Genomic DNA, 12539 nt, shown 5'->3' with positions numbered 1-12539 from the left:
GGACGTGGGATAGTAAGGCATTATATTTCTAGAGATGTTCTCCCTATAGCTGACAGGAAGCATGAAGTGAGGGTCGAAAGTGAGGGCCTGTGAAATTATAATGGGAATTGTACTCACTTAAATGTACTCACCTGTACTCGTTGTATTTGCTAGTAGCTATTTCTATTAAATTTGGAATCCAGAATAAAGGAACCATAATCTTAGATTGAGAGCTTAGCCAATTGGGAAAGACTTTCTTCCGCAAAGAATGTTGCAAATCTGGAAATCTCTTCATCAAAAGGTTGGGATCAAATTAAAAATTTGAAATTGATATTTGTTTTATTTTTGTTAGCCAAGGAAATTAAGGGATATGTAGCAATGATGGGGAAAATGGCGCTGAGAATGATCTAATTGGGTGGTAGAAGTGGCTTTAGACCTGATTGGTCAGCTACTGTTGCTATGGTGCTGATGGCTGATCTGAGTTTCATGGACTATTGGTGGCAACTGCGAAGCAATACCATTCGTTCTCAGGATTTTGTGCTAAAGTAAGATTGGGAGAAACCCCACAGAAATTTAACCCCAGGATGTCATCTGTATTTATTTAGTCAGGCAAATTAGCGTCCAGTTCCATGCACTGGGGAGGAGATAAATAGTCAGGGATCTCGCCCCTCATCAGCTGATCTCCACACACTCAGGTTTGGCTGAGATGCTCTGCACAGCTGACCAACAACATTGTTGCAAATCACAAATAAAAAAAGGTCCCACTTTAATTCCATTAGTCCTGCATATTGTGGGGAGGCTGTGTTCTTTTTGACAGGATTCAGTGCATCCTACTTATACAGTCCAATTCCAAGATCAACATTCCCTATCACCGAAGAACACAGATTGTCCACATTTGCCCACAGTGCAGGGGAAAAAATACAAAGTCTGGGCATATTATAGCAACCGCTTTTGTTTTCCACTGGACACATCTCTTTCTTTCCTTGGTGATCATCAGGAATTGAAGACAGTTGAATGGGTAATTTAGCTTTACTACAATGGAATACCAGGTTGCTGGTATGAATCACTTTCTGTTATTTTTAGATTTTGATGCAAAAGTTAGATTATGAGCATCGCTTCCCCATGGCATACGTGTCTGAGTCCAGAAGGGCCAGGTTTAAAGTGAGGAGCAAGTGGCTTACAAGAGATCTGAAGATAAAAACTCTCACTCACAGGGTGGTAGAAATACAGAATGTGCTGCCTGAGAGGGTGGTAGAGACAGATATGCTCACAACATTTAAGAAGGATTTGGGTGAGCACTTAAAATGCCAGGGCATAGTAGGCTATGCTGGTGCAGGTAAATGGGATCAGTGAGTTTTAATGTTTGTTGGCCAGTATAGACATGGTGGGCCGAAGGGCCTGTTTCTATGGTGCGTGACACTGGTTTTCTGAACTTTTTTCGGTTTAATATCTTTGATGTCTGAGCAGAAGGAGGAGATCATGGAGTGCGGGGATTTTTTCTGATCCATCTGGGTTTGAGGCTGAGACTGGAAGTTGTTAAGTCAAGAACTCTTATAACCTCTGGTGAAATGACACCAGTGCCCAACAGGTTGTGAAGGAGCGCCTTCACAATATAACTCAGGACAGTCAGGGTCCCTCAGGTAGTAGGCAGGAAGCCACTGCTGGATGTGTTGTCGGGTGGAAGCTGTTTGGTTATGTTTGATTGGATTGCGTTGTTAAATATCAATGTTCTATCTTTGCTAGCGACCTGATTGCCTCAGGTTCCAAGTTCACGAAGACCTACACACTCTTGCCATTAATGGCCAACAACCGTGACAAGCATGGTATTGCCCTCGATGGTAGAATCAAGCAGGAGGACACAAACCTGGCTTCTTCCACAATGTAAGGGAATCAGGTTTGACTTGGGGGAAGGGAGGGTGATGGAGTCTGAGAGGGAGGAAGGAATGGACAGCGTTATGGGAGAAAGGGAGTTGGGGAGGAGAGAAAGACTGGACGGAGGGAGGTGGGCTGGCGGAGGAAGGATGCATTAGCTTCGGACTGCACCATCTTGGTCTGGTTGGTAACAGTTGTGCCGACCGTCTGAGAAACAACAGCGAGGACATGGGCAGAGCAACAGAGGTGAAAATACTTTCGTAGAATTATACAAACTCAGATTGGTTACAGCACAGGAAGAGGCCAGCTGTCAAATCTGCACTGGATTTCAGAAAGAAAAGCTCACCAAGTCTAGCTCACTGCCTTCCCCCTGTTGTGCTGTCAATATTTTTCCTTTGGAAAATTCTCTAATTCTCATTTGAAAGCCTCAATTCAATCTGACTCTGGCACAGTTGGTACATTCTGCATCCAAACCATTTGCTGGGAAGAGACATTTTTCCACATGTCTTTACTGTTTTTTAATCACTTTAAATCAAAATCCTCTGGTGCTCAACCCTTTCACAGATAGGAGTCAGTTTTCTCTATTCACTATTTCCTGACACCTCCTGGTCTATACTTCATTAACTGTTTTCTCAGCTTGCATCACTTCCTCCAATAATTTGTACACATATATCCTCAGGTCATAAGAACATGGCAATTAGGCTCAAGAGTAAGGCATTAGGCCATTCTGCTCTTCAACCCTTTGAGCTTGCTCTGTCATTCGATGAGATCATAGTTCTCCTGCTCTTCAGAATGTTGCATCATATTTTCTCCGCCACCTGCAATCTGACGCCATTACAAGGATATATTTCTCTCCCCACCTTTACCTTATCTGCCCTCTGGAGGGACCGCTCTCTCAGCGATTCCCTCGTCCGCTCGACATTCCCCACTAGCCCCACTAACCCCGGCACTTTTCCTTGCAACCACAGGAAATGCTATACCTGCCCAAACACCTACCCTCCCTCTCACCTCCATCCCAGACCACAAAAAGGCCTTCCAAGCCAGGCAGATGTTCACCTGCACATCTGCTAATGTGGTCTATTGTATCCGTTGTTCCCGATGTGGCCTCCTCTACATCGGGGAGACCAAGCGGAGGCTTGGAGACCACTTGGTAGAGCACCTGTACTTGGTTCATGACAAATGACAACACCTCCCGGTCACGAGCCATTTCAGCTCCCCTTCCCACTCCCTGGATGACACATCCATCCTTGGCCTCCTCCAGAGTCACAACAACGCCAACCGGAAGCTGGAGGAACAACACCTCATATTCCACCTTGGAACTCTAAAGCCCGATGGTCTCAGTGTGGAATTACAAGCTTCAAAATCTCCCCACCCCCAACCTCATCTCAAGACCAGCGCCCCCACCCCTCATTGCCTCCTTGACTTGTCCGTCTTCTCTCCCACCTATCCACTCCTCCCACATCACTGACCAATTCCTACCACTACCCACCTGCAATCACCATCCCACCTACCTTTTCCAGACCAAACCCCCCCACCTCTGTGTATTTCAGAACCGCCTTATCCTCCCCATTTCTGAAGAAGGGTCCCGACTCAAAACATCAGCTTTTCTTCTCCTCTGATACTGCCTGGCCTGCTGTGTTCCTCCAGCTCCACACTGTGTTATTTGATGTCTCCTCATTCTTCCTGCCAAATGAAATCACTCTGTCTTGAAGCTTATTCCTATGCTATTCACAGTGTACATACAGTATTTCCAAGTTTTGAGTCACCAACAAAGCTTGAAATTATATTCTGCATTCCAAAGTATAGTTCATTGATATAGATGAAGAAAATTAGTGGTCATTATGTCAGTCCCTAGAGTACCACCTTCTGTCACCCAGTCAACTTTACATGCATGCTACCGCTGTCCCTGACACTGCAAAAACTTCAAATTTGCTGATTTTTTTTTCAATATAACACCTTCTCAAATGCCTTTTGGAGATTCTTGTGCACCACATTCACACATGACCCTGCTCAACTTGGTCAGCTACTTCATTTAAAAAAAACCCTTGAATTTCTCAGCACTGGGCATCTGATGTGATAATAGATGATACGTGTAGGGACCTCGGCACCAGGGTCCCTATTGCAGGGTATCTGGTGAAGGGTCTAGGTTCATACCCTAGGAAACCAGGCAAAGAGTCAAGGCCCATAATTCAGAACACCACATGAATATCTATAACATGTGGCACAACATGAAGATCAGAAGAGAAGATCACACAAAATATGGAGACAATTATATAACAGATGCTGGAGAATCCAAGACAAAAAAGTGCAAACCTGGATGAACACAGTAGGCCAAGCAGCACCCCAGGAGCAGAAAAGCTGACGTTTCGGGCCTAGACCCTTCATCAGATGCAGGGTCCAGGCCTGAAACGTTAGCTTTTGTGCTCCTGGGATGCTGCTTGGCCTGCTGTTTTTGTCCAGCTCTGCACTTTGTTCACACAAAATATAGAGTCGTGTTTGGCTGCTCTGAAGCATGGGTTTGAGAAAATTGAAGTAGGAAGAAATGATTGAAGGAGATACAGAGAGCTAGATTGTTTGAGAATCAGAGATTGGTGGCGAGCCTTGCTGATATGGGATGTACTACCACAGCAACACCAGCAAAACACCAGATTAATCTGTCTTTTCTCTGTTTCAGTTTAAAGGAAGGGACTGACCGGGAAGTTCAGGGGATGTTGGTGTCCTATAAAGTGAAAGTCAGTTTAATGATCCCTGGGTGAGTGATGTGCAAAAATGCTTAATTCAATTCACACTAAATTCCATTCACATTTTGCACTGAAATATCTAGATGGAGTGATGTTAGAACCCTACCTGAGCCCAAGTTCAGTCTCTTATTTTGATTGACAAATAACTGTGTTTGTTATGTTTACAGCTGCTAAGAGATATCAGAAATGGTTGAAATCCCCAAACAGGAAGAGACTGAACCTCTTTCTGGATAGAATATTTGAGTCTCAGTGTGAATCCAATTAATCTATAGTCACTGCTTCCTAAGGTATCAGACTTCATAACACTTTTGTCTTTGACTCAGATGATCATGTGTTCAAGACCAGCTTCAGAAACTTGATCACTTATTCTCGGTAGACACTTCAATGTAGGATAAGTGTTCAAAATCAGGCGTTATCCTTCTCTCAGGTGGACGTAACTAATCTTGATAAACTGTTCAAAGAAGAGCGAAGCAGTTCAAGCTTTAACTAACATGATTAAAAGTTGGTTTATGGTCATTGTTTTGTTCCTTCTCATGGGACCTCTCTGTATGTACATTGGTTTTCATTATTTCCAATAAGTCATCATGATAGTGACCACACTACAAAAAATATTTCAGTGGAATAAAGAAGTAAAACTTTGTTTCACTATATTAATATCCTGCCTTCAAATAAGTCACTTTAATTACCCAAATTTACTGATAGCCACACAGATACAGAGGACTCCCCAGGACCAAGGTGTCTGTTATGATGCAACAGGTTATCTTGCATTTCATTAAATTACACAATTTCCTGCTTCATCTGTCTCTCAATTCCTCATTCCATCAAAAAATTCCATGGATCCTTTTGGTATCATTTACCCTCCATTGTGTGCTTCGGCAATCTATTCCCTACATTCTTCACCCTCTGCATAGAATAAATTCATATATATTAAACACTTGTGCAAAATATTAACTTTGCTGTTTTTCCTTTCTTGCAGTGTCTTGGGTGATCTGACAGCTAGGTGAAGTATTGTCAATAGTCATTCTATAATTAATTAAAACCTTTACTAAATAGAAAAGCTTTGCTCTGACATGGAAATGAATGCATTTAACTGAGGGGAAATGTCATCTTCTTAAGTATTTGATATCCTGACTGGTCCAGAAAATCAAAATAATTTGTTTTAGTTATCACCTTGCAAAAATAGAATAGTAGATGTTTTTGCAATGGTTGGAGCATATTAAGGTCACGTTCCTGAGCTAGTGCAAACCCATTATTGAAGCTATCTATCCTCAGCTGATGTGAGTACTAGCTAGTGGCCAACACTACAAGAAATGTCCAGGACACAGGGGAACTAGGAGCACATAGTGAGGAAAAGGTGATAATGGATAACACACATATACACATATTGTTTCTCATATCTGTTACTCACTGCATTTCCCTATAACTATATCCCTGTCAGATGGGGTCATCAGACATTTCTTGGACAGAGAGTCACTGGAACAAAGTCTTTGCTGAGCATATGACAATGACTTCTGTTGGGTGCCAGTGTTCAGTATGCCTTTGCCACTTCAGGGATGGTGAAATCTATCAGACAGGGCTTCAGGTCTCAGTCAGTGTCTAGACTGTGTTGGAATTAGTTGGCCCCTAGTTGGCAAGTAGTATTGTTAAATATGTAATTTAAAGCAGTGCTAGTAGTTTTGTCTCTGAGCCAGAAGGTTGAGTTCACTCTACCTCACTCTAGAGATTTGAGGCTGTTATTTATGGGGTGCTAAATCTCATGTGCCATCCCATTCCCATAGCAGGAATGCAACCACTGAACAGTCAATGGCCTCACAGCTATTTTATGCTGGGAACAGTGTTAATTGCCCCAGCTTGAGACTTAAGCTCTCATGGAGGACTTGCACCCCACAGAGCTGCCATTGAATCTGTCCAGGGTCTACATCAAGCCAACAGGTTGTGGAACTCGTTTTCAAGGTTAGTACAGGATGTCACTGTGCCTCGTCTGCCAGAATCCACCAGTGGGGAAGGGAGTGGGGGTGGGGGTTCGCAGCGTGGGTGGGTGAGGGGTTGCTTATTTGAGAAACCTGTGAGAAAAGTTAGAGGAAAGTAAGGATTGAGACAGTGGGAGACTGGGGTGTGATTCCAATGGGCACAGGGGACTCCCAAATGATGTCTCTCCCTATTCCCTGCTTGCCTGTAATCAACTCGCACAATTAAAATTACTTGGCTACCCAGCTGGTGTGGGTCTCCCTTTGCCAACGGTAAAAAAATCAGGGGAGATGGAATGAGGTACTTAATTAGCCAATGATTGGCTTTGAATGTCTCGGGGTGGGCTAAAATGGGAGACTGGCAAGCAGAAAGGAAGTGAGCAGGCCGCACCCCTATTATTTCACAAGGCTGCCTGTCCTCAAGCAAAGCCTGCCTGATTTTTTTGTCCTCAATCGTGAAGGTGAGAATGACTGTCTTAAACACATAATCCAGTGCGACAGAGCGAGTGCTACATTATCAGAGGATCAGCCTTTGAGTTAAGCTGTTAAACAGTCAAGTAAATGAACAATAACCCATGGAACTGATTGAAAAAGTCTCGAAGAATTCATTTGATTGCCTTATTTAAGGACTGCTCTCATTCAACACCACAAAAATCCAGATTGCCTGTGCATTTAATGCATTCCGTTAATGGGATCTTGCTGTGTAAAATTTAGCTGCAGCATTTCCTTTGTTATAACAGACTAAATTTTGAAAATATTTCATTGGTTATGAAGTTTTTTGATAGATTGTTAAACATGAATTCTTTTGTGAAAAGTGGAAATTTGTACCTCAGTAAATCTGGTTGACACCATTGCAAGTCACTAGTGTTTATGACATTGCAATAGGAGTGGTATTCGGTGATATTTCAAAGGCTCATTTGTCAATACCTTTTCTTCCTTTAGTGATGCTACAGTGGAAATACCTTTCCTGCTCATGCATCCAAACCCTGGTAAGTTTCGCCTGCCGATAAGATATTGTGGAATCTTGCTTCTGATGGATATTTCTCTAGTTTGCGAAACATTAACCCTACCCAGAACTGCTCATGTGGCAGGATCTTGCGCTAGGTATAGGAATGGAAACAGGAAGTGCCAATTGGAGGCCTGAGCCTTCTGACTAATACTGAATGGCTGTAGTGTAAGATCCCTAAAACCTGATTTTGTGAGAGTAATTAATGAGACGGTTATTTGTGCCAACTTTCCTTTTTCAGGTTGGTCCTGGGACCTCTGCAGTCTTTCTAGTGTCAGGTTAGATCCCAGCAGCAGTTTTTATGAATCAGCCCTCCCTCCCACCCCAGTCCACAACTCCACTCCGAAATAGGTGCGTTCCCAAGCACCTTGAAAACAATGCTTTGGGAATTTAGTGAGAATCATTTGGGTTGGAATGGAATGAGGAGCAATTGACCAATTGAGGATTATGTGACATTATAATAGGGGTGGTACTGAGTTGCCCCATTGTCATATGAGAGTGTGGCATCTATGGGTGGCACAGTGGCTCAGTAGTTAGCATTGCTGCCTCACAGCATCAGGGGCCTGGGTTCAATTCCACCCTCAGGCGACTGCCTGTGTGGAGTTTGCACATTCTCCCCATGTCTGTGTGGGGTTCCTCCGACAGCCCAAAGATGTGCAGGCTAGGTGGATTGGCCATGCTAATTTGCCCGTGGTGTTCAGGGATATGTAGACTGGGGGGGCTATAGGGGGATGGGTCTGGGTGGGATGTTCTGAGGGTCAGTGTGGACTTGTTGGGCTGAAGGGCATCTTTCCACACTGTAGGCATTCTATGATCCATTATGATAGAAGTCATCAGTTCAAGTAACTCTGTAAGGACCCTAAAAATACAATAACCAAACAATTTAATGAAAGGTTTTAAATAGAACAGATAGAACCTAAACTATAAAGGTTATTAATGTTATTCATGTTGTAATGTTTATCAGAATTTCTTTATATAGTAGAAGCCTCAAATATATAGCAAGAAGCTTTTTTTCCCCAGAGTGGGGGACTCAATTACTAGGGATCATGAGTTCAAAGTGAGAGGAGGAAAGTTTATGGGAAATATCCGTGGAAAGTTCTTTACGTAGAGGGTGGCGGGTGCCTGGAAAGCGTTGCCACTGGAGGTGGTAGATGCAGACACGATAGTGACTTTTAAGATGTATCTAGACAGGTACATGGATGGGCAGGGAGCAAATGGATACAGACCCTTAGAAAATAATGACAGGTTTAGACAGAGGATCTCGATCAGCGCAGGCTTGGAGGGTTGAAAGCTTGTTCCTGTGCTGTAATTTTCTTTGTTCTTTGTTCTTAATATAACAATGGACCCTGCCTTTTAGAAATGTTTGGGAATGGATGGGTGGAGTTCTATCATGGGAATGGGATAGAAACATCAGGTCCTTTGGATATCTAATTATTAGGAACACTAGGTTAATTCTGCCATCCTATATTATGGTTTGGAAGTCATGCTTTTAGAATTGACAAGTCAGAAAGTCAAAGTGTCACTACTGTAAACGCGCTATTGTTTTATCTGCAAATACTATTTTCCTCATTGGGAATGAATGAAAGCGCAGAATAGTCCCTTGTGGACCTTCTTTCACAGGTTAGATTGTTATTTGTCATTTATGTGTTCCCCCAGGACTGTTCCCTGGTGTTGCACTGAGCCAAACAAAATAGGAAACTGTGTACTAGATGAGATGGCCATGTGCAAACTGCAGTTCCTCTTGGCGTACCCATATTAGGGGTGGTGAAATCTGTCAGACAGGGCTTCAGGTCTCAATCAGTATCTTGGTTGTGTTGGAAAGGGTTAGGCTCGGTGTGATATTAGCCACACCCAAGTAACATGGCACCATTTACTAATTCATAGTTACAGTTCTAATCTAGTTAGGAGCTGTGTATCTCTGTTTGTGTTCGTGTGCGTATCTACGCACTCTACTATTATTGGACCTGCATTAATCCCTGTATTTGTTTCTTTTTTCCTATCTCTCTGGTTCTCTTGCTGTGGGATTCCTTCTATAGAAAGTACCAAGTAAGAACCTTTTTTTAAAAACCGATAATCCTTCTGTTGGTAGGTAAAGAAACTCTAAAATAGTTTTACATTAAAAAAAGATGATTTTAAAGATACTTTTTTGGCCCTAGAGTGGTATAGGGACAGGTGAGTTGTTTGTAATCTCTTCTGTTAAAAATATGCTGGACAGCTGCCATTCTAGTAATCTGACAGTTGCTGACACTGTGACGCTGGGAGCTAGACTAATTTGCCTGAGAGGGGATTGGTCTTTATTAAATAATACTTAGACTTTAATCAGTTTGTAATCAATTGCAAAGTAGTTTTCACTGAATAGCTTTTGATATGTTATCAGTGTAATTAGGTGTTTGTGATTAGTCTTCAATTAATTGAATTTAGTATTTTTTGGTCAAGTCTTATGCTTTATGGCTAAATTCCCTTTTCATTAAATGAGATAGATTTTGGGTTTAAGCTTCAGTTTCTACAGGATAAGATTTGATCTAATGAATTTAGTCTTGATTGAATGAGTCTTCAGTGGGTTTGCATCTAAAGGGCTTCTTCATCAATGACATGAATTCCTTTTTGTCTTGTTGGGATTGAGTTTCCTGTTTGATTTTGTTTTAATTAGTTATTTTAAATAGATTTACTATGTCTCCAATAAGGTAACCCATTGAGGAATTTCATAAAAATGTTATATTTTGCAGTTAGAAAGCACTTGCAGATTTTACTTTTCATTGACAAGTGTTCAATTTTAATAATTACTTTTTGTTGCTTGTATGTGGCTCTGCCTCGATTTGCATTTCTTTTAAGGATATATGTTGCAAATTTCCTTATGGGTTATCATGTTTGGCTGCTATAACTTCAGTGGACGATCAACTGATCGGTTGTCCACCTAAAACAGGAGTTGTCTGTTCACCCCTTAGACCTTTCCAATGTGATTACAGCTGATCTTATCTCGACCCAGTTCATCTTTGCTCCTTTATATCCATGTCTCGCAAAAATCCCTCCATATTAATTGAGGTTGCATCTAGTGCTTTTTTTTTGTGAGAGACAACTTTATGGCAAGGTGTTGCCTAACCTCTCCCCTAAAAAGACTAGCAAAGGTTTTTAAGGGCAGAAGTCACATGACACCAGGTCACAGTCCAACAGGTTTATTTGAAATTATAAGCTTTCGGAGTACAGTGCCTTCATTAGGTGTCGTGTGAATCCTGACCTTGTCCATCTCAGTCCAACACTGGCACTTCCACATCAGAGATTTTTAAGGTTATACACCCTTTCTGCAACTCCCCTCTCAAGCAGCAAAAGTTTCTCTGTTTGCATTTATCCAGGAGTTTCTAACAAAATTATTGAGAGATTCTCTAGGGATGTTCCCAGTCTAACTTAGGTCTTTTGATTGGATGTACCTATTGTATCCTTCACTGGTTTTAACTCTTTAGTGAGGATGGCTTGATCCACATGGTTCGGAATTCATTATTTATTTGGAAGAGGCTGTATAACCTATTTGGTAGTTATAGCAAACAAGTTTGAATATGTTACTTTTCTAATTGGAAACTCTGCTGACATTCTCTTCAGAAATCCAGAGGAGGAAGACATTGCTATCGAGGATGATGGAGATCTTTCACCAGCAGATGCAGAAGATGATGAATGACAACTGCCATATCCTATCTGGCCATGTAGAGTTCACTTGTTTGTAGCTCAATGCTGTATGGCTGAAATCTGTTTAATTGTTTAGCGGGATAGGACTTCCAATTTCTTCACCTGACTGTGGAAAGAAAACCAACAAAGATTTTGCATCCTGTTCAGAATGTGACGCAATTAGATCATGGGAAGGAAATACTTTATGAAGCTCTTTAGGCTGGTATCTGATCTCCATCTCAGATACAAATTCAGAATCTCTGTAAAGGATCGGGATTACACAACGTTAGAGCCAGTTTATACAAATTGGGTTAGCAACTTGAATGGAGGATGATACAAGTTTACTATTTAATGGTAATTAACTGTAAATTGTCACTTGATAAATTTGTGTAGATTAAGTGGCAATCATAATTTTTTTAAAACAGAATGACAGCAAAATAACAATGGCAAAGAGTGCTGAGGTCATAACCAGTGCTGAAACTCATTACAGAAGAAGCAAATGATCACTCACACAAACACTAAATATATTTATTCCGAATTGGAAAATGTAATGAAAACAAATTCTTAAGAGGCACAGGGAATTATCTGAGCATCATTCTCACTGGTTCTAATGTTATTTGGTTTGTGTTTAACACTTGCAATTATTCATAAAATCTTTCAAGTCCCTCAATCAGTTTCAAGATTGGTCACTCCCGGGTATCAGTTATTCCGTACATAAATTTTAAGCGGTCATTAATTAGACACCAAACTCACTCCTGGACATCTATTCTTCTGTATAAAGACATATAAACGCAATGGTTAGATTTGAGTCTGCCACTTGTTCCTGAATATGCAATACTCAACCTCTGAAACAATTGTATCTAATGTGTGACTACCCCTTTTGGAGGTGTAGTTATTCTGTCTCCAATTAATCCGCAATGTACGATGGTGACATTCTGATCATTCTGGTAGGAGTGAGGAAGTATTTGGGTAATCTGGCTGTGGATTTACCTATTTATGGCAATTAGTTTGAAATAAAAATGCATTCAAAACACTTGTTTACTTCTTTCCAAAGTTGCAACGTATTTGGAACAATTGCTATCTTTCAGTATAAAATGTAATATTCATGGTTTAAAGCATTTTACATTTCAATATTCCAAATAAGCAAGACTACTGTACCAGTTCTAGGTAACCAGGTGTACTGTACTATATAGAACAATCTACCAGATGTTTTGTACTGTAACACATATGGAGAGTCAGGGACTTTTTCAGCTTTCCTACTATAAAGCTTATAGTTTATTTGTTTCCATGAAAATATTTCTGACAATTTGAATTTTG

At 41.3% G+C, this 12539-nt stretch overlaps 1 protein-coding gene and 1 long non-coding RNA gene across 2 annotated transcripts in view; both read left to right on the top strand.

Annotated features, from left to right (window-relative positions):
* Nucleotides 1-7916, top strand: part of LOC125457560 (S-arrestin-like) — a 36911-nt gene extending 28995 nt beyond the window's left edge. Inside the window, exons 11-15 of the mRNA XM_059650815.1 lie at nucleotides 1723-1860; nucleotides 4526-4603; nucleotides 5569-5592; nucleotides 7502-7548; nucleotides 7807-7916. Of these exons, the coding sequence (XP_059506798.1) occupies nucleotides 1723-1860; nucleotides 4526-4603; nucleotides 5569-5592; nucleotides 7502-7548; nucleotides 7807-7916 (397 nt within the window). The remainder of the gene's footprint in view (nucleotides 1-1722; nucleotides 1861-4525; nucleotides 4604-5568; nucleotides 5593-7501; nucleotides 7549-7806) is intronic.
* Nucleotides 7917-9522: 1606 nt separating this feature from the next.
* Nucleotides 9523-12255, top strand: LOC132210528 (uncharacterized). The gene is made up of 2 exons (XR_009446646.1): nucleotides 9523-9611; nucleotides 11160-12255. It is a non-coding gene; the product is annotated as an uncharacterized LOC132210528 (long non-coding RNA).
* Nucleotides 12256-12539: the final 284 nt, after the last annotated feature.

This window comes from Stegostoma tigrinum, chromosome 14 (genome assembly GCF_030684315.1).
Source record: "Stegostoma tigrinum isolate sSteTig4 chromosome 14, sSteTig4.hap1, whole genome shotgun sequence".
NCBI lineage: Eukaryota > Metazoa > Chordata > Chondrichthyes > Orectolobiformes > Stegostomatidae > Stegostoma > Stegostoma tigrinum.
The sequence above is the reverse complement of the archived record's forward strand: the minus strand, read 5'-3'. Positions and strand labels throughout refer to the sequence as shown.